Source organism: Eschrichtius robustus, chromosome 11 (genome assembly GCF_028021215.1).
Source record: "Eschrichtius robustus isolate mEscRob2 chromosome 11, mEscRob2.pri, whole genome shotgun sequence".
Classification (NCBI taxonomy): Eukaryota; Metazoa; Chordata; class Mammalia; order Artiodactyla; family Eschrichtiidae; genus Eschrichtius; species Eschrichtius robustus.
In genome coordinates, this window is record NC_090834.1 from 13,680,043 (window position 1) to 13,699,383 (window position 19,341).

Sequence of the window (19,341 nt, forward strand, 5' to 3'; positions counted from 1 at the left end):
GCCCCTCCCTCCTTCCTCTAGTCCAAGACGGACTTGCAGGAGCTGGGGTTGAAGGGGCAGTCCTTAGAACACCATCTCCACTCCCCAGTACAGGTACCTCTGGGTCTGTGGGCCCCGGCTCAGTGTTCTTCCCTCAAAGCTGCCAGGACCGCCAGGCTTGGGGGCAGTGCCAGGCCGGCGGCAGCTGCAGTGGTGCAATCGTTCTGGGAAGCCTGATTTTCTCTGTGGCAGGGGTCCGAAGGGGTGGAGGAGGAGGCGGGGAGAAGAGCCTAAATGGGAGGGAGGCCCCCATCAGGGACGCCAAGAACCTGCTCGGCGGCTGCCCCGCCGGGAGGTCCCCCAGGGCTACACGGGCTGGCTGGGGCTGAGCAGGAGTGAGCGCGGTGGGGGTCTGACCCGGCGGGACTCCGGGCATCCAGGCCAGCTTCTCCTCGCTGCCGCCTCGGCCAGGCAGTCCGGCCCGGAGACACCTGTCACCGCCCCCTCTCCGCTCCCCAGCTGGGGGCTGGGAGGAAGGCTCCGGCCTACCCCCCCCCCCCCCGCGCCGCGCGGCTCCGCGGCGCAGCTCCGGGCATCTCGGCGCCGGGCCCGCCCCCTAGGGCTGCGGCGCGCGGGGCGGGGGGGTGGGGGGGGTGGGCTGCGCGGGGCGTGGCGGGCCGGCCTCGGCGCTCTGGCCCCCTCCCCCGCCCCCCTGACGTCAGCCCCCGGCAGCTGCGAGCTCCTTCACTTGGCTCTCGCTCTCCGGCCGGGAAGCATGGGACGGTCCGGGCTCATCTGCGCCTTCCTGATCGCCGCCTGCTGCTGCTGTCGCCGCGCCGCGGGTGAGTGAGCTCGCTGCGGGGGTGGGCCCGCGCCCCCAACGGCGCGGCCCGGCAGTCTTCGGCGGAGCGTGCCCGGGAGGAGAGCTGGCATAGCGGCGGGGGCTGGGGCTTTGCGCTGCGTCGTGCGCTCCTCTTCTCCGGGTCCCAGGCACCCGGCGCGTTGCGCGCGTGCAACTCTTCTTTGCAGCCAGTTTGCAGCCTCTATTCCAGACCAGCCCGGGGGCAGAACTGGGGAGGCGGGGAGGGGGCTGCTGCCTGGAGCGGGAAGGGGTGGAGCCGAGTCCCTTGGGCCGCTGGTGAGAGCTTTTCCTCAGGTGCTTTCTCTGAGGGGCCCGTGATTGGAGCCTTGGCGGGAGGCGCCTCTACAGCGCATCCCCAAATCCTGAATCCCGCGCCCGCCTGTTGCTGGGAAAGGGAGCTTTCTTAGCTGGAGGGGTGCGCCGACCCCTCCCTCTCCCGCCTGGGCTTCGAGCCAGGCTGGAGGTGAGCGAGATGGGGAGGAACGGCGGCTCCCGCCCCGGCAGGGCGTTGGCAAAGACTGGAGGGCGGTGTGGGTCGCCTCGCGCCTACCCGGGTGACGGGATCACAGGTGGCAGGGACGAGGGATCGAGGATTCCCAGAGTGGAAGCGCCCCAGACTTGTTACACCTCCCGGAATGGGACCACGTTCAGGTGGCAAATGCGCCCCTGCACCTCGGAGTTTTTCTCTGGAACTGCCTAGGGGCCTGGCGCTCCCGGGTTCACGCTGCCCTTGTATGGCCCGCAACGGTGTCGCTTGTTTCTCTTGGCTCCCTTTCCCGGGCTTCAGCCGCTGCCTGGCTGGCGAAGGGGAGGTCTAGGCAATACCCAACTCGATGGCCTCGTGCCCATGCCGACGGTGTCCCTGGGGTACCCTTGGCTGCTGCCTTCCAATCCCTTCTGGGGAAAGGGCTAAATCGGGCTCCACCCCGCTGCAGAAGGTCCAGCCCCACCCGGCCCTGCTCTTCTAGCTCTGGGGAAACGGAGTCAGGGATATGAAGCTTTTGCTCTGGGTTGAAGACCACTCCATCTGCCCTTGTTATCTGGGAGCCAGCCCAGGGCAACCACCAGGCACCCGAGTCCAGCCAGATGGTATGGAGTGACACCACCCCCTCGCAGGGCGGGCAGCACACTAGCACCACTGACGTCACTCCTGCCCACTGCCTGGCCCTTGCCCTGACCCCTGCCCTGACCCCGGGGAGAGATTCTGGCCCCCTCCATGACTCTGACCCCTCCATACTCACAAGACTCCCAGGATGGGGTCCCCTGAGAGTGTGGGATGTTCACGGCGGTGCTGCTTAAGGAGTATGAAATAAGGGCCTCCTGGCCAGGGCTGCCCTTTGGGTTTTATGGGGGATTTGGGGAGGGGGTTTGGGGGGTCAAAGGGTAGAGATGTCTTCCTCTGGGTGTGGGGACAAAAAGGGCCTGTGTGTGTGCCCCGGCCTGGCACATGCCTTGCATTCCCACACTCTGAGCTCACCCGGAGAGGAGGGAGCCTGGAAGGAAAGGGGGCTTCCTCTTGGCCCACAGCCTGGGTTGCCCCTCTGCCAGCCTCATCTGGGAGGTTCCTGGTGCTCAGGGTCTCTGCTCCAGTGACCAGAAATGTCCATCCCCAACTCCCTTGAACCGGGAGAGGGCTGGCCCAGGGTTGGGGGGTAAAGAGTGGTTGAGGGGTAGGAGAGGACAGTGCCCTTCAGACCCTCGAAGTGGCAGGAAGAGCAGCTGCAGCCAGCGGGTGTGAGTGGAGGGCACGGAGAGCAGCTGGAACTGACACTGCTCCTCCCCCACCCCCTCCCCGCCAGGTGTGCCTGGAGAGGCTGAGCGGCCCCAGCCGGAGCTGGTGGAGGTGGAAGTGGGCGGCACGGCCCTTCTGAAATGTGGCCCCTCCCACTCCCAGGGCAACTTCAGCCACGCGGACTGGTTTTCTGTGAGTGCTTGGGCCCCAGAGAGGGCAGCAGGGGCGGGAGGCTCTGGCCTTCATGTAGCCCCAGGACGCTCACCTCTTCCCTGCCACCTCCCCTTAGGTCCACAAGGAGAAGCCAACACTCATCTTCCGCGTGAGTCAGGGCCAGGGCCAGAGCGAACCTGGGGAGTACCAGAATCGGCTCAGCCTCCAGGACAAAGGGACTACTCTGGCCCTAACAGGCATCACCCCCCACGACGAGCGCATCTTCCTGTGCCAGGGCAAGCGCCCTCGGTCCCAGGGCCACCGCATCCAGCTCCGTGTCTACAGTGAGTGCCCTGTCCGTGCCTTGTGGGCAGCGTGGGGCATCGGAAGTGGTGGTCCCATGCCCCTCCCCATTTCTCTCCCTTGTAGAAGCCCCGGAGGAGCCAGTCATCCAGGTCAATGCCTTGGGCATTTCTGTGAACAGTGAGGAGCCTGAGGAGGTGAGATCTGCCGGGGTGGCCAGCGGGTAGGCAGGAGCTAAGGTGGGCTTGGCGGGGTCGCAGAGGCAGGGAGACTCACACCCTGTCCTCCTTAGGTCGCCACCTGTGTGGGGAGGAATGGGTACCCCCTTCCTCAAGTCACCTGGTACAAGAACAGCCAGTCCCTGAAGGAGGAGAAGAACCGTAAGTCGTCCTCTCTACCCTTAAAAGTCATGCTTGTGGCACAATATGGGGACCACCTTGCATTTTATTTTACTTTTTTTTTTTTGGCTACACCATGCAGCATGCGGGATCTTAGTTCCCCGACCAGGGATCGAACCCGTGCCCCCTGCATTGGGAGCGCAGAGTCTTAACCACTGGACCACCAGGGAAGTCCCTATTTTACTTTTTTTTTAAGTACACAAGTGATCCTTGAAAATATTCTCATAAGAATTCAAACTATGGAAGATCTAGAAGGAAAATTTCCTGCCTGCCCCAGACCCACTCCCAGAAATAGCTCTGCTATCAGTGTGTATGTATTCACACTGATACAAGCGTTGATTTCAAGCCAACTTCTAGGTACTTACTCACACATGTAAATATATCTAGGACTATATAGGCTTTTTTTTTTTTTTATTATCTAAATCAGTGGTTCTCAGCTAGGGGTGATTTTGCTCCCCTCCGGAACACTTGGCAGTGTCTGGAAATATTTTTGGTTGTCGCAAATGGATAGGTGCTACTGGCGTCTAGGGGGTAGGGGCCAGGGATGCTGTAAACATCCTACAGGGCACAGGGCATATCCAGCCCCAAACGTCAGTGGTGCTGAGGTCGAGAAACCCTGATCTGAATGGCACTGTGCGCTACACATTGTTACACAACCTTGTTTCCTTTTGACAACAAGTCTTGGAAATCTTTCCAGGTCACTCTGTTTAGATCTACCTGATCGTTTACCTACTGCCGGCATTTCGCACGGTGTATATAATATAGTCTAGCTAACCATTCATTCCCATTAGTGGATGTCCAGAGTGTTTTCTCATTTCCTTTTTTTAAAATCCCTGCAGCAGTATTTGCACACATCCTTGTATGTGTGCCTATGTGTGTTTGTCTAGGGTAGATTTCGAGCAGGAAACTGCTGGGTTGAAGGGCCGCAGCTGGCATTGGTACCTGGCCCTTTACAGGGGCTCCCCTGCCATTCCCCCGACCCAGGAGATCATAGGGTGGGGTTGGAGGCGGGGCTGAGGCTGAGGCTGAGGCCGAGCCCTTCGCCCCTTCCTCCCTGCCCAGGGGTCCACATCCAGTCATCCCAGATCGTGGAGTCGAGTGGTCTGTACACCTTGAGGAGCGTTCTGAAGGCACAGCTGACCAAGGAGGACAAGGATGCCCAGTTTTACTGCGAGCTCAGCTATCGGCTGCCCAGTGGGAACCACATGAAGGAATCTAGGGAGGTCACTGTCCCTGTTTTCTGTGAGTACCGACCCCTCGCAGCGGGGCTGGGCCTGGCAGAAAGCCCTGCTGGCTCTTGGGCTGAGAGCTGCCCCCTTTGCCTGTGCAGACCCGGCAGAGAGAGTGTGGCTGGAAGTGGAGCCTGAGGGGATGCTGAAGGAGGGGGACCGCGTGGAAATCAGGTGTTTGGCTGATGGCAACCCCCCGCCCCACTTCAGCATCAGCAAGCAGGTGCGGGGGCCTCTGCTCTGGGTGCAGGTGGGCATGCAGGAGTGGCTGGAGGTGCACTCTCATCACGCCTTTGTCCTCTCCCAGAACCTCCGCACCAGGGAGATGGAGGAAGAGAGGACCGATGACAACGGGGTCCTGGTCTTGGAGCCCGCCCAGAAGGAGCATAGCGGCCTCTACGAATGTCAGGGCCTGGACTTGGAAACCACGGCATCGCTGCTGAGCGACCAACAGGAGCTGGTGGTGAACTGTGAGGGGCTGGGGGCCCAGGGCAGGGGGACCAGGCTGGGGTGAGAGGGAATTTGCCCCGCCCTGTCCTGCCTGACACGATTGCTGCGTCCCCAGATGTGTCTGAAGTCCGGGTGAGCCCCGCAGCCCCCGAGAGCCAGGAGGGCAGCAGCCTCACCCTGACCTGTGAGGCAGAGAGTAACCAGGACCTTGAGTTCCAGTGGCTGAGAGAAAAGGTACCCAGGTGGGCTCAGGTCTCCGGGGCAAGGGGCTGTGGGGTGGGCGGGCCTAGGAGTGACCTCTGACCCATCTCTCACCCCAGACAGGCAAGGTGTTGGCAAAGGGGCCTGTGCTCCAATTACGCAACCTGAAACGGGAGGCAGGGGGAGGCTACCGCTGCGTGGCATCCGTGCCCAGCGTTCCCGGCCTGAACCGCACCCAGCTCGTCAACGTGGCCATTTTCGGTGAGGCCCTAGGCAGAGATCAGGCAGCCCCTTGAAGCCACCTTGAGCTGGGTGGTTTCAAGCTCTTCGGGGACCCAAAGCCACCCGCTGCCCTGGGGGGCTCTGGTGGGGAGGGGGTGGCAGGCGGGCAGAGTTTGCTGTCTCACCCTTCCCCGCCCTCCCACAGGGTCCCCGTGGATGGCGCTAAGGGAGAGGAAGATGTGGGTGAAGGAGAACTCAGTGCTGAATCTGTCCTGTGAAGCATCAGGGCATCCTCGGCCCAGCATCGTCTGGAGCGTCGACGGCACGGTGAGCAGGCACACGGCAGCCTCCCAGGCTCTCGTCCATCCCTGCGCGGGCTCTGCTGCCACGACCCGGCGTCCTCCCCACCCCTGAACCGCGTCTCCTTCCTTGTAGGCCAGTGAACAGGACCAAGATCCGCAGAGTGTCCTGAGCGTCCTGAATGTCCTTGTGACCCCAGAGCTGTTGGAGACAGGTGCTGAGTGCGTGGCCTCCAACTCCCTGGGCAGAAACACCACTGTCATTATCCTGGAGCTGGGTAAGGGCTTGGTCCTGCAGAGTGGGGCGGGGGCAAGCCCAAGCAGGGCACGTTCCTATCCCACTCCCCCCATCCGTTTAACCTCTTTCACCCCAGACTCCAACAGAACCACTGGCCTCAGCACCTCCACCGTCAGTCCCTATGCCAGAGCCAACAGCACCTCCACAGGTGAGCCGGGCTGGACCGGGAACAGGGCTGTGCCAGGGCAGCCTCATTCTGCCCTGACCGGGAGCCCAGGGCAGCCCTGTCAAGAAGAGCGATCAGCGGCCCATCTTCCATCAGCCCTGGGCTGGGCGGGGCCGCGACGGTAACATGGCAGCCTGGGGCAGGGAGTGACTCGGGGTGTCTTTTTGGGACAGAGAAAAAGCTGACAGAGCCCGAAAGCAAGGGTGTGGTCATCGTGGCCGTGACCGTGTGTGTCCTGGTCCTGGCTGTGCTGGGCGCTGTCCTCTATTTCTTCTACAAGAAGGGCAAGCTGCCGTGCGGACGGTCAGGCAAACAAGAGATGTAAGCACGGCACCTGGCACCCCACGCCCCACCCCATCTCACGCTGCCAGCTTGTTGCCTCCTCAGGGATGCTCCCCTGCTGGCCCCCTGTGCCCACTCAGCCGTTAGGAGCAGGAGGGGGACCCTGGGTCTGAGCGCTCCCCGCTTCACCGCCACTACCCAGCTTCCATCCACCACACCTCCTCCCTCTTACCCCTGTTGCCCTTCCCTGAGCCGGCCCAGAGCACCTAAGAGCCCTTCAGTACCCAGTCCCCCGTCCCTGCCAACAGCCCCCCTTCCCTTGCCCCCGAGTTGCCAACCTCTTGCCTCCCTCCCTCCTCCCAGCACGCTGCCCCCGTCTCGTAAGGGCGAATTTGTAGTTGAAGTTAAGTCAGATAAGCTCCCAGAAGAGATGGGCCTCCTTCAGGGCAGCAACGGTGACAAGAGGGCTCCAGGAGACCAGGTAGGAGGCAGTTCCTGTGGCCAGAGCCTGACACATCTTCAGGCACTGGGAGCGGCAGGGGCTGGCGGTTGCTGAACACTAACTTTATCCTTCCTCCTTCCCTGTTGGAGATGGGGAGCCGGCCCCATCTTCCCTTCCTAACACCACGCACAGACGGTAGGGCCAGGCAGGTGGCTGAGGGACCCTGAGAGAGGGTAGCTGCCAGGACTGAGAGCAAGACCCCGTCCCATCACCATTTCCTGAACAGCGCTGGCGGCTCACGTCACTAGGTGTGAAGTGTGGCCCAGTGCGATTCGGGGGCCTCATCTCTTATTCCCCGCCTTGCCATCCCCACCCCCTCCCCGGCTTCTTCCCTCCAGGCGGCTGCACCTAGTTCATCAGCTGTGGCTTCGGTCCCGCCTCTCTTTTAGCGCTCACAGCCTAAACCCCCCCGGTCAGTGTCTCCGAACACCCCCCTCACTTCTGCTCTTCACCCACTTTAGGGAGAGAAATACATCGATCTGAGGCACTAGCCCACCGAACCACACGGCGCTCCCTCCCCTGCCTGGAACATTTCCTGTTCCCTGCTCACCTTCCTCCCCAGCACTCAGGATGGTCACCAAAGCCTCTAAAGTGGACTACAGAGAAGATCCCCCTCCAGCTCACCTGCAGACCCCATTTCAGAGGGCACATGGGCTAGGACCAGAGCTGCCCTGAGAAGGACCTCACGTGGCCCTGGAGGCCCCCTCTTCAGGGACCTGTCCACCACTGTCTCAATTTGTTGAGTGATGCTCATGCCCAGGAGGGGGCCTCGGTATCCCAGAAGCGCATAGGAGAGTTTCGTGCAGAACTTGTTTTCTCTTTACACGTATTATGGATGTAAATACCTGTCTTCTACCAGCAGCCGAATTAGGTAGCCTATTTATCTTGAGCTGATTTCCTGCTCCACTGCTCCAGGGCTGGCTTCATAATTCAGCTGTATCACTGAAGTAAGGATGCAGTGAGCCCAGGCCTCTCTCTGCTGGTGAAGTACATTGCTCACACCAGTTCTGGAGAGACCCCAGCAGTGTCTAGAAGCAGTTGCCTGCCTGCCTGCCTGCCTGCCTCTGGAGCCCCTTTTGCGACACTCTTTTCTTTCTCTGGGCAGAAGTCAGGACCTGGTGTCGTTCCTTAAAAGGTATCCTGGGTATATCTCATTGTCCCTGCAGTAAGGAAGCTGGGCGCCGCTTTCCAGAGTTAAGGCGATTGGGCCCGAGCCCCCGCATTCATTTGGCTCCCCTACCCTCTCAAGGAATCACGTAAGACTGAATGCTGGGGGTAGGGGTTGGAGATGAGGTCCAGACTGTCCTTTACCGAGGGTTAAGGCTATAAAGTTATATTAGCACCAGACTTCTACAGCCTGAGCTAATGGGCCTAGACCTTAGAAGAAAGGCCCTAATGGGAGAATGGTACTTGGAGATGAGAAACGGGCCTGGCTAGAGCTTTGGGGTATGCATGTGTCTCTGCGTGTGTCTGTGTGCACGTGTGTGTGTATATATATATATGGTTTTGTTAGGTTGTAAATTTGCAAATTGTTTCCTTTTATATATGTGTATATATATATATGAAAAATAAAGCTTAATTGTCCCAGAAATCTTACACTGTTTTTTATTCATCATGGGTACCACAGCAGCCTGGGGCCTCCAGAATTGGAACTGCACCGAAAGGAACACAAAACCCTTTGCAGTTGGGAGCAGGGACCAGGGGTTACCTCTGCTTCTGAGCAGAGGGCTCCAGCTCTAACTCAGAGGATCATCAACCTACTCAGCAGCAAAGCTGCCCGGCTCTATCTAGGCAGCTTGCAGAGCCTGGTGAGCTGTTGGCAAGGAGCTGTTGCCCCTCTCCTGTCACTGAGACTGCCCTCAAGGTAGCAAAACAGACTTCTGCTGATGAATTGGTACGACTAGGCATCTGGCCCTATAGCTCCCCAATATATCACTCCCTAACCCACAAATGACCAAGAACTCGGGTCTGCTACAACAAAAGAAACTTTATTTAAAAATATTTTTTTACAGACATGGGTGCCTGAAAAAGCTCTTTAGTTAACTGTGTATGGAAATGAAAAAAATTAATAAATAACATTAGTATAACAGAACCTCTAAACATTAATACACTGGCAAAACAAAACGGACTTAAAATGAAAATGAATCTTAAAGCTCTGCTATTCTCTGTAAGAATATTTACCTTCTGTTTTATTCTTTACAGGTGAGAATGATTAAATACTGCTAATATAATTTTTTTATATTAATGACACATTTTTAAAATAGTCCACAAAAATCTCATCTAAGTTTTCATTTTGTTTTATTTTTAACACTGATATACAAATGGGACTCTTCACTCTGGAGAAAGGTATCAAGTTCTCTCCAGCCCCACCCAGGCCAAGAATGTCAAAATCCTGAATAAGGAGGACTTTGAAAAGAATTGTTTCTATCTCCCAATTCTCTATTAGTTAAAGGCAGGGAAGAACTGAGAAAAGGAAAAGAGATAAGTAAAATGTCATCATACAGAAAACTTTTTTTTTTTTTTTTGGTCGAAACCTACAGTGGCCACAATACTGAGGACAGGCTTCTGTTCCGGTACGTGGTCCTTGCTGCCCTTCCCAGGGGAAAACTCGCCCCTGCAGAGGGCACTAGTTGCTTAATGCTCTATGTCTGAAGTTTTCAAATGAAAGGAAAGCCAAGTCTAAGGGAGAGGCAGGAGGTCTAGGCCAGTTCAGGACCCAGCAAAAAGACAAGACAAAACGAACAACCAAACAACCTCCCCTTTTCGGGAGGGTCCACCCTACGCTGTTCCATGAAGTTGGGTCATTAATAGGATCAGGAGGCTGGGTCACTTGAAATGGTCCAGAGTATGCCTGGAAATCGTGGAACGTTCTGTCTCTTCCTGCTGAACACAGAACATTCAACCTGATAACTAAGATTCTGATTGGAACCAACCAAATGATCCCGGGATACAACGCTCATTCCTTCCAACTAAGCACCGTGGCAGGGAGAAGGGACCGCGGACACGCTGCACCTGGGGGCCATCTCCCCAGCCGCACGGAGCACTTCCTCTCCCCTAGACCGGAGGGACTAATGACACTCAAGGTAGAGGAGCTAAGACTCTGGTATTTCCATATTAAGTCCTAAAATGCAGCCTGGGATACAGTGCTGCCTTAGAAAGGCACAAAATGTTTGGCTTTTTTTTTTTTTTTTTTTTTCCAGTGTGCTAAAAATTGTTTTGTTTTGAATAAAGGAAAAAAAAGATATATAAGGTTAAAAATCCCAAGTCACCACAGCCAGGAAGCAGATGTAGGAGGTACCTCATAGCTGCCACACCCCTACCACGCGTTTCAGCAGGAGGTCAAGGCCGAGACGCTAAAGCAATGCTGAGAAGGGCAGGTCAGGAGAGGAGGCATCCACTCTCACGGGCACGGCTCACTCACCCAGGCAGCAGAAGGAAGAAGCCAAGGAAGAGAAAACACGTGGTCTACAGCTTCGTAAGCAGTCCTCTGCCTCTTCGGTTTCCAGACAGCCATAAGCATGGCCACCCTCACCCAGGACAGGGTCAGAGGTAGACAGGGCGGAGGGAACTGACACAGAGGGCACATCAGCGCCCATGTCAGAGTGCCGGGCGTGGGCACACTGCACACCCCACTTCAGGGCTTCAGCAGGAGGCAGCGCAAGGCCTGAGGAGGCTCAGAGAGCGCGTACGGAGCAGTACTCCTCTGGCCTCCCGAACTGGCCCAGCGGCAGAAGGAGAACTGCGGGAGGGCGCCTCGCACATTCACTGTGGGGACTGAATGAGAACATGGGGCCGGGCACTCAGAACTCTGATTTGGTCCGCTGCCAGATCGGTAGGAGGCCCGAGGTTCACTTTCAGCCTCTGCTCTCTACAAACACAGGCAGTGGTCAGCCACATTCTTCCCAAGCACTGAACAAGGGAAGGGGCAGCGAGACCTCCAAACAGCTGTTAGTCAACAGCTGGCCCCCTGGCACCATGCTCTCTAGCCAACTGCGAGGGAGCCTCCAGGCAGGCCTCGCTCTCCCCACCCCGATTTCCCCCGCTTACGCCCGGCTTACTCTCTGGAACCAAGAAAAACTGGTGCTCGCCTTTGAAACCAACCCAGATTTCCTGGAACTCTGTGAAGGCGAGTGGCGCTGCTGTCCCTCTGCCCCTTAATTCTGGCGCCTAGAAGGGAATTTCAAACACACAGGCCCCAGCCTTCATCACGGGCCTCAGTGTGTATCTTTGGATTATTAGGTTACTTCTGTGTACATCAAATGACTCCAGTAGTTTAAAAAAGTTATAAGTAATTATGAAATGCCTTAATAACACAGGACAGGCTCCCGGATGAGATAAGAAAGATCAAAAGATTCAGGCAAGCGGAAGCACAGTTTTAAAAAACCAAAAATTAAAGGCTTTTACTACAGGACGACAAAGGAAGCAACTGGACAGGGAGGGCAAATGCATCCTGCCTAAAGAGCTCTCAGTAAAAAGTCTCTCCAAATCGGAATCTATACCTAATTTATATCCTGGCAACTGTCCCAACTTTGTAAATTCTTACTGGCAAAGTAGTTTCTGAGGTACCTCGGAAGGCCTGCCTAAGAATATTACTGCAGAGCTCCCCTCATAGAGGAAAGACCAGATAAAAGGGTGGGGAGGGGGGCGTGGGGGGAGGCAGGCCACGGGCCCATAGAATGAGCATGTTCTCAGCACTAAAACCTGAAGAGAGCCCAGAAGTCCATGGGTAGGGGCTATAGTGGATTTGTGATCCGCTCTCTAAATGAAATCAAAGAAGGCTAGCAACCTGAGACTGAATGAAGGCTAAGAAATGTCACCTAAGAAAAGACTAGCTCCGGAACAGGAGAAACTTGTCCTAAAGAGGGAGGTAAGAAATCTTGGATGCCAAGACTCATAAAGGGAAGAAAAACAGGAAATAAAGAAACAAAGAAGACAGTAACCTAAATTAACTTTAACCTAAGCATTTCCTCCAAGTCCCAGACATAGTCCCATGCCTGCCTTTCCACTCTCAAAAAAGCAGTATGGTAAGTTTTACTACTAGAGTAAAGCATTTTAGGGTATCTATCGCCTCCTCCCTGAGAACCTCCCCCTGCCCCTACCTCCCATCTGAAGCAGCATGCCGCTGCTGCCCTGTGCGGCAAAGTCGGGGGTCAATACCTGATCAATGTGCTGGGCCAATCATAGTCTTTCTTGAGAATATGAACCAAGAGGCGCTGGGAATCTGTTAAAACGGTGATCCCATTTAATGGTGAGCTGGGGGTCGTGAGGACTGGGGTGCCTATTTTGGGGCCATGCATATCGACAAACAGACTGACGAGCAGGAGAAAGGACTAGCTGCAAAGTTTCTCAGCTCCACGCAGAATCAACTGTACCGCTTATCCTGGGTTGTGGGAAATACCCTGCATCCTTATGATTCCCTCCTTTCTTCTGCTTGAATACTTCTGTTTCTTGCATCCAAAGGACTGCTCAACAGGACGGTCAAAGATACAGCCCTGACCTTCTTCCACTATGCATCCATCTCCATGCATTAAATGGCTACACGCATTTCTAAAGAGAGACTGCTAATGTAGACTGAGATCAAAGTAGTAATAGTAATGCTTTATGCCAACTGAGAATACTTGAGATAGAATTTCTAGGGCCTGAAAGTCTAGGAGGATAATAACGTGTTGACTTTCATACTAAGTTCTACGGTCTCTAAGCTCCGTACCCCTAGAGATACAGGCCGACATTTTTGAGAACTGACTGAGTTCAACCTATGTTACTGCCTGGCTCTTGGGAGACCAAACAACTGGTTGAAGATCAGGACCCAGAAACAGGTGCCCATCCCTCTCGCACACCTTCAGCCCTTCTAAGACATAGGATTAGCTGAAAGGTTGTTGAAGGATTGGAAAACAAGTTCCACATACAATGGGAGATGGTGAGAGGTCCCAGAAGGGTGATAAGAAAACTTCCTTATAAAGGGGATCAGAGGTACAGGCAGCTCAATAAAAAGATCACGGAAGGCACTAGAGTGGAAAGGGGTCTGTAGGCAGATGCTTTACTTAAACATTTAACTGCCCTATTGTGCAACTCTGAGCCAACACGCCAACCTACCACCAAACAGATTCTACTTAAACACATATAAATGGTGGGTATCCATGAGACTTACATGGAGGAATCTCCCAGACATTGTCAAAGCTATAGGAAGACAATAGGGGTTAATGGGAGTGTCTTGAACTGATTTTTAACCAGGACAGCTCTATAAGGAAATGTCTACATAAAAGAGCTGTGAATATAACCTGCACAATCTTATTGGGAACGGCTATTTTAGGGCCAAATACACATGCTAGACAGCCCAAGTACAACCGCTCAACATCAGTAAACCACCATGTGGTGGCAGGGGAGAACACAGAGCTGACGCTTACAGGCTCATGGTAATCACTCATAAACACTTGCTGAATGAACAAACACAACGTTAGAGCCAAGCCAATGGTCAGAACACCGTTATTCCACGGGCAGTGGTCATTGCAGAGTCAGAAAGGCCAACAGCAAGAAGGGGGACTTACAGTTTGGGAAGAGGGCCTATATCCCTCCGCCTTTCATGATGTGAGGTAGGAGAATATTCTGCACTAACACCATGGCTGATCACACACAAAAAGGTCTACATCTTGTTAAAGAGAACATATAGCTGGTCCCTATTTTGCAAGCAAATATACAAAAATTCATGTGTAAGATTGCTGATTGGACCACAAAATATATTTTACCTTTCTATAGAGGAAATAAATATTTTAAGTGTGAGGAATAGCAATCCCCCAATTTTTTTTTTTTAAATCCACAAAACAGCTAAATGATACTAATAGTACCATCCCACACCCTGGGTCCTGGTGTTGAGAGTCTGTATAGGAAGCAAAAGAACAGAAGAATGGCAGAATATGTAGAGTGGCACTGGGGGACAGAGAGAGCTAGTGGAAGAGAATGGCCATCCACAGGTATATATCACTATTTATATAAATATTAACACATAAATGCTGAGACGATAAACTGCCTAATCTATTATTTACCTAAAGGGAGGTATATCATTGAGCCCACAGGGTTTTTCCACTTTGATAACTCCTGACTTTAATGGAAGGAGTACAGCAGGTGCAGCTGATTAAGTACTGCAAAGCAGGCACCCAGCAACAAGGCAGGCTATGTAAAGCAACCCAGGGAGACATGGGGAAGCAGGAGACCAGGTGGAACAGAAAAGCCTAGTGCACTTGAGAAAAAGGAAAACATCAAAGTGGTTTTTACCTTCCTTACCTGACAGGTGACAGAGGAGGAACCATTTGTAATTAAGAGCGGGAAAGGGGATGTGTTTGCCGAAAATGGCGAAATTCAAAGCCCACTTGTGAAAGGGCAATTTTAGTTAAAATCAGAGCAGAGCCAAAGAATTTAAAATTGCCATACAAATGGAGGACGAAGAATGGGTTATTGGTGCCTTAGTCAAAGGAAAATTTAAGAAATTAAAGTTTTGGAAATATCCTTAAAACAAAAGCCATGCAAAAACTTTCCTGAGCCTCACCTGGCAATCTCAGGCATGGACCCAGGCGTGACCTCAGAGCATCCAAAGAGAAAACCCCTCACAGAATGGTCTAAGACCCTGAACACCTGCAGATACATGGCCGACAAGCTAAGAACCAAGCCATGCAATGGTGCACACCTAGTTCAACCTAGATCCCCACGTTCAACACAGGGATCTGGCACCTAGTTTGGGGGCTGACCTGACAAACCTCAAGGGTATTCAGTTATGAAAAGAAAGGATGAATCTGCCTTTAGCCTATGTAAGTAAGGACATAATCTTCAAAGAAGATTTGGGATGCACTCTGAAAAGGCAAAAGATATGCAGAACCAGTGCTTTGTTCTCTTGATAGAGCTTCAGACTATGGGTAGTATCTACAGACAAGGAAAAATTCCAGTGTGGAGAGGTATGCAAACTGCTGCCATTTTCTCTAGTTCTCTGTCTAGGGCTTCAACATCTAAACAAAGTGCAAAACTGAATGCTACCACAAATGAAACACTACGCTGGCTTTGAGAACGAGATGCTAGTTACTGTTTCCTACTCTCTGCCGCTTTCCTCTGCCCTCTCCATCGCGATTCAGGCCTTCCTGCACCCGTTGGGGGCTGTATCACTTTCTGCCATGTAGAGGAGACACTGGGTAACCACAGCAAGTCAGCAAAAAGCCCTGAACTATCTCCTCTGGGAATACACATGGCTCTGAGGCAAGAGGAGAAAATCAAAAGACCTAGGAGTAGCTGAAAGCCAAGAGAAGAGTTAGACAAAGTTTTAGGTCCAAAGACGACAAGATGGGAAAGAAAACAGGCGTAAGGAGAGTCATTTCTCTTTGGATCTCATGACAAAACCATGATTTAGGTTGTGAGGAAGGTAGATTTATCAAAGAGGAGGCTTGCTTCTGACACGGAGGAAGGTTACACCCTGCTAGGGAAGTCAGTAAGAGGCTCTGGCCAGAGAACTAACTGAACTCAAGTGGTGCCTTGGCAGTATCTGCAGGAACGTACCAACGGTACCCCACACAAGACTCTGAGTCTTCTTTACAAACTGGCAATGGCACAAGCTGCAGGGCTTTTCACATGTTGTCTGCCTGCAGTAAAGTCATTTATTACACCCAGTGATGTCTAATTACTGTGGGGAATGCAGTCACTAAAGAGTACATAGGACCTAACGTGAAGAAGAAAGGGGAAGGAAAGGAAGAAGGAAATGCTACATTCCCAAAGCCATAGGCACAAGAGAAAAGCAAGGGTGGCACCAAGGTAGGGTTGGTGCTAATTATCAGCAGAATGCTGTGCTACCATGGGTGGTATTCCCCCCATTCCTTAAAGGGCAAAGAAAAAAATCATCTCTGAAAATACAACCTGGCTCATATTCAAAGGGAGACACCCATATAAGCTGAAATTCACTGGGAAGAAAAACTGAAGAGATAAATCTTTATTGTCTGTTTTGTGCATTTTATGTACAACAAGGTAAAGAGCATGTGAATGTAGCTTCCTAAGAGCTTCATGGTATTTGGGCCAGAAAGCCATGCTGGAAACAAATGTTCTCCCTTCCCATTAAGTAGAAAACCTCGTGACCTACATTAGAACACACACCTGGCACCAAGGCAACTGACTCCCACAGACTATTTTCTGGGGAGGGCGTGGAATGTATCTGAAGGCCTCTATCTCAAATCAGTCTCTACGTAATTAGGATAATTAAAACACCTTTTTGAAAACAGACTCAATGTTCCTATAGAAACAGTGCTTTGGAGTGACCAGTGTTCGCTGCGAGTATCAAACAGGACCATAATGATAGAGCAACAGTACTTTTTTCCCACCTATCTACCAAACAAATCAACACCATCACACACAATAAAGAACATCCTATAGGCTGCTCGGCTTCAGTAAGGCTGGTCATAGCAAGCCCACTGCCAATGACAGACACCAAGGAGGAGGAGGGAGGAGGAGACTGAGGAAAGGACAGAGGGAGGGTGTTCTAAAAATACAAGACTTCAGCTATGCACATGATAATCCAAGCCAAAGGGGAGTGTTGGAGTTGTAATACACACTGGGGTTGGGTATAAAACCACAGTTGATGGAAGTCTTTAAGGTTCCTTCTTAAACCTCTTGTGCTAATTCCCTGCCTGGGATTAACACACACAGCAGGTAAATCTTATAATCACAGGACACACACAACCACAGACAGACAGACAGACAGACAGACAGGACGTACACGACCACATCCTTAACCTAAGAAAGTCTTAAGTCCTCAATTAGGATTTACAGCACAGTGCTTCTCCTACTGCTTTCTGGACCGTTCCCCAGGTAGGCTACCATTTAATAAAAATCCACACTCTCTCCAAGTGGGGAGGGACTGAAGGACACCTTCAAATGCACTCTCAAAACAAATAAAATAATAAAACATCCTAGCTGCTCCATTCTCATTCCACTGCTTTGAAATCTTGGAACCACAGATGTGATATCCCACACAGGGCAAGACCTCATTGTGAAGTCTCCAAAGGAACCTCTCTGCCCTTTTAGGTGCTACTTGAGCAAGAGCTCCCGGCTCCTCGGTCCTCTAAGCTGCGGCACGCAGAGGGTGTGCTAGGTGGCTACATGGGCGGGAGAAGAAATAGAAACAAATTCCCGGAGGATGTTTTTGGCCATTTCAATATTGTTGTGGGCAATGACCAGGGCCTTCTGAATGTCCTGGTAGGAGTACCCCTGACTCATGAGGCTCTCAATCTCGCTGGAGAGCTGCGGTGCGGTGGCGGCGGTGCCTTGCTGACAGCTACCTGCTTTTCGTTCAGAGTTGATTCTCCGAGGGAACGGTTTGGGGGGCCTCTCAGGAACTCGGGAACCCTCAGTGAAGTCTGGAAGAAATAGGAAAGAACGTTTGCAAATCGGGGCGGGGCGGGAATCCTCATCTAAGAACAATGTGCTCATACGAGGCATTATGGACCTACTGTCCGTCAGGTACACGTGCGGTCACAAGGCAGGGTTTTACAGTTCCAAGGGCTTCTGTCTACAGCCTCTTCCCCTCGCAGCACAACAACCTTCTAAAGACACAACGCGCCTGTCCTACCGACACGGACCACGCTGCCCTGCACACAGGACACCTGCACCTGCACCACGCTTTACACTGAGCACCAAGTTTTCACACACATCATTGCCTGAATTAGTTAAAAAACACTTCTGAGGGTCCAGAGAAGACACTAAACTTCTCCCTATACAAATAAGGAAACAGAAATAAGCCTAGGTTGCAGCGAAGAAGCATTAAACAAGGTTGGGTGGGTGGGGATCACCGCCTGTTTGGGCAACTGGATGCCATGTATCTTTTTCACCAGCTGTCCTGAAGGCTGTCTTCCATTTCTAAAGTGACAGCAACTCTGGCTGCTGCCCTCCCAGGCAGCCACAGGTGCAAGAAGAACAGTCCTTAACAGTCAAGGCTCAAATGCGGGCTGGCTCCAGGCCTACTCAGTGTGCTTTCCAGAGCTGGCACACCTCCTTTCCAATGGGACAGGGACAGGGCCCAGGAGTGTGGTCTGAACCATCAAGATGAATTACTGCTGTCATCATGCACGCTCAAAAGAGCCAGAAATCCTATTAATACTTACCCCCAGCACAGGAAGAGCCAGGGTTTAAGGAACAACCTCATTTCTAAGTCTGGCAAAATCCTCAAGAGTCTGAATACAGTTTACCTTCCTAATCTGGGACCCAGGACCAGCTTTCCTCCCACTTTAGTCCACTCCTTCCAGCTACTGACTTACTGTCACCAGGCAGTCATCTCTGTTTCAGTAAAAATAAGAAGCCATACAGCATTTCAGGACAAACCCAAGGTAGCCTGGAGACTCACTTGTTGTGGGATCACCTTCCAGAGACAGCCAGCCGAAGGAGGAGCTGGCGTTGGAGATGTCAGAGAGCGTGCGGCGGGCCAGCACCGCGGGCACAGGTGGCTTGGGGACATCGTACCCGTCGTCTTCATTTTCTGATTCCTCAGGGCCAGTGTTGGCATGGGCTGCAGCCAAATTCCCTTCACCTAGAGAACAGTTTGTGCAGTTATCTTCTTTTTCCAACGTACTTCACCTTCTAACATTTCAGTACGGGGGCATCCGTTCATTCAAGCATATACAGAGCCAAATGGTTACCGAATAACCACTAGGGGCCAAACACCGTGTGGCCCTGTGCATCGAGATAAAAGAAACAGGGAAAATAAGATCTGCACCAATCCTGCAGCTCTACTTTTCTGAACATGTCAAAAGCTACCGTTGCCAAGGTTAACAGTCACTGATGTCCAAGACTCAAGCACCACTTTATAGCATTCATTCAACATTTTCATCTGCATTTCACCTTGGAAGACCAGCCAAAGGGCCCTGTTGTGTGTACTGCCTTCTTGAACTTTCCACTTGGTAAGCTAGTTAGTATGGGAATTGAGTATTCACCACCCACACACACAAGAATTTCATTAGTGTTGAAAAGCAATGGGAATAAGAGGGAGCTAGCCGTCAGCACTGCCGATCCAGGCCATGTAACACAAAGGCCTCCAGGCCCTGGAAGGATGAAAAACACAAAAGGAACTAGCTGTGTAAATGGGAAATAAAACAGAGGAGGTGGTTTTACTGCCATAGATCAAAGATACTTTGCAAAGAAAATTATTTACGAATATTCCGCTTAGGTCAAGTTCTCATTGGCTAAACATTACAGGCTCATTCCTCCGGCACATCAATGATTGTTAAAGTAGCAGAACGACTACTCA

At 52.7% G+C, this 19,341-nt stretch overlaps 2 protein-coding genes across 3 annotated transcripts in view; one reads left to right on the top strand and one right to left on the bottom strand.

Annotated features, from left to right (window-relative positions):
- The first annotated feature begins 730 nt into the window (after positions 1 to 730).
- MCAM (melanoma cell adhesion molecule) lies at positions 731 to 8,658 on the top strand. 2 transcript variants are annotated; one of them, XM_068556296.1, is made up of 16 exons: positions 731 to 821; positions 2,641 to 2,765; positions 2,863 to 3,070; positions 3,156 to 3,226; positions 3,322 to 3,409; positions 4,490 to 4,669; positions 4,758 to 4,879; positions 4,964 to 5,126; positions 5,222 to 5,340; positions 5,427 to 5,568; positions 5,735 to 5,856; positions 5,965 to 6,106; positions 6,203 to 6,274; positions 6,466 to 6,613; positions 6,938 to 7,055; positions 7,538 to 8,658. In XM_068556296.1, the coding sequence occupies exons 1-16, from the start codon at positions 755 to 757 to the stop codon at positions 7,565 to 7,567; spliced, it is 1,917 nt and encodes a 638-aa protein (XP_068412397.1). In that variant the 5' UTR covers positions 731 to 754; the 3' UTR covers positions 7,568 to 8,658. The 2 variants fall into 2 exon arrangements, with proteins under 2 accessions (XP_068412397.1, XP_068412396.1); XM_068556295.1 differs by lacking the exon at positions 6,938 to 7,055 and having other exon boundaries at positions 742 to 821.
- Positions 8,659 to 9,205: 547 nt separating this feature from the next.
- CBL (Cbl proto-oncogene) overlaps positions 9,206 to 19,341 on the bottom strand; it is an 88,189-nt gene continuing 78,053 nt past the window's right edge. Inside the window, exons 15-16 of the mRNA XM_068554545.1 lie at positions 18,442 to 18,624; positions 9,206 to 17,458 (exon numbers count right to left, since the gene is read on the bottom strand). Coding sequence (XP_068410646.1) covers positions 17,190 to 17,458; positions 18,442 to 18,624 — 452 coding nt within the window. The 3' untranslated portion in view covers positions 9,206 to 17,189. The remainder of the gene's footprint in view (positions 17,459 to 18,441; positions 18,625 to 19,341) is intronic.

Bases quoted from the DNA above. Each gene is read 5' to 3' on its own strand.
- MCAM (XM_068556296.1), top strand. From the start codon at position 755: ATGGGACGGTCCGGGCTCATCTGCGCCTTCCTGATCGCCGCCTGCTGC. The intron at 3,227-3,321 runs GTGAGATCTGCC...TGTCCTCCTTAG, and splicing joins ACAGTGAGGAGCCTGAGGAG to GTCGCCACCTGTGTGGGGAG. The intron at 6,275-6,465 runs GTGAGCCGGGCT...TTTTTGGGACAG, and splicing joins AGCCAACAGCACCTCCACAG to AGAAAAAGCTGACAGAGCCC.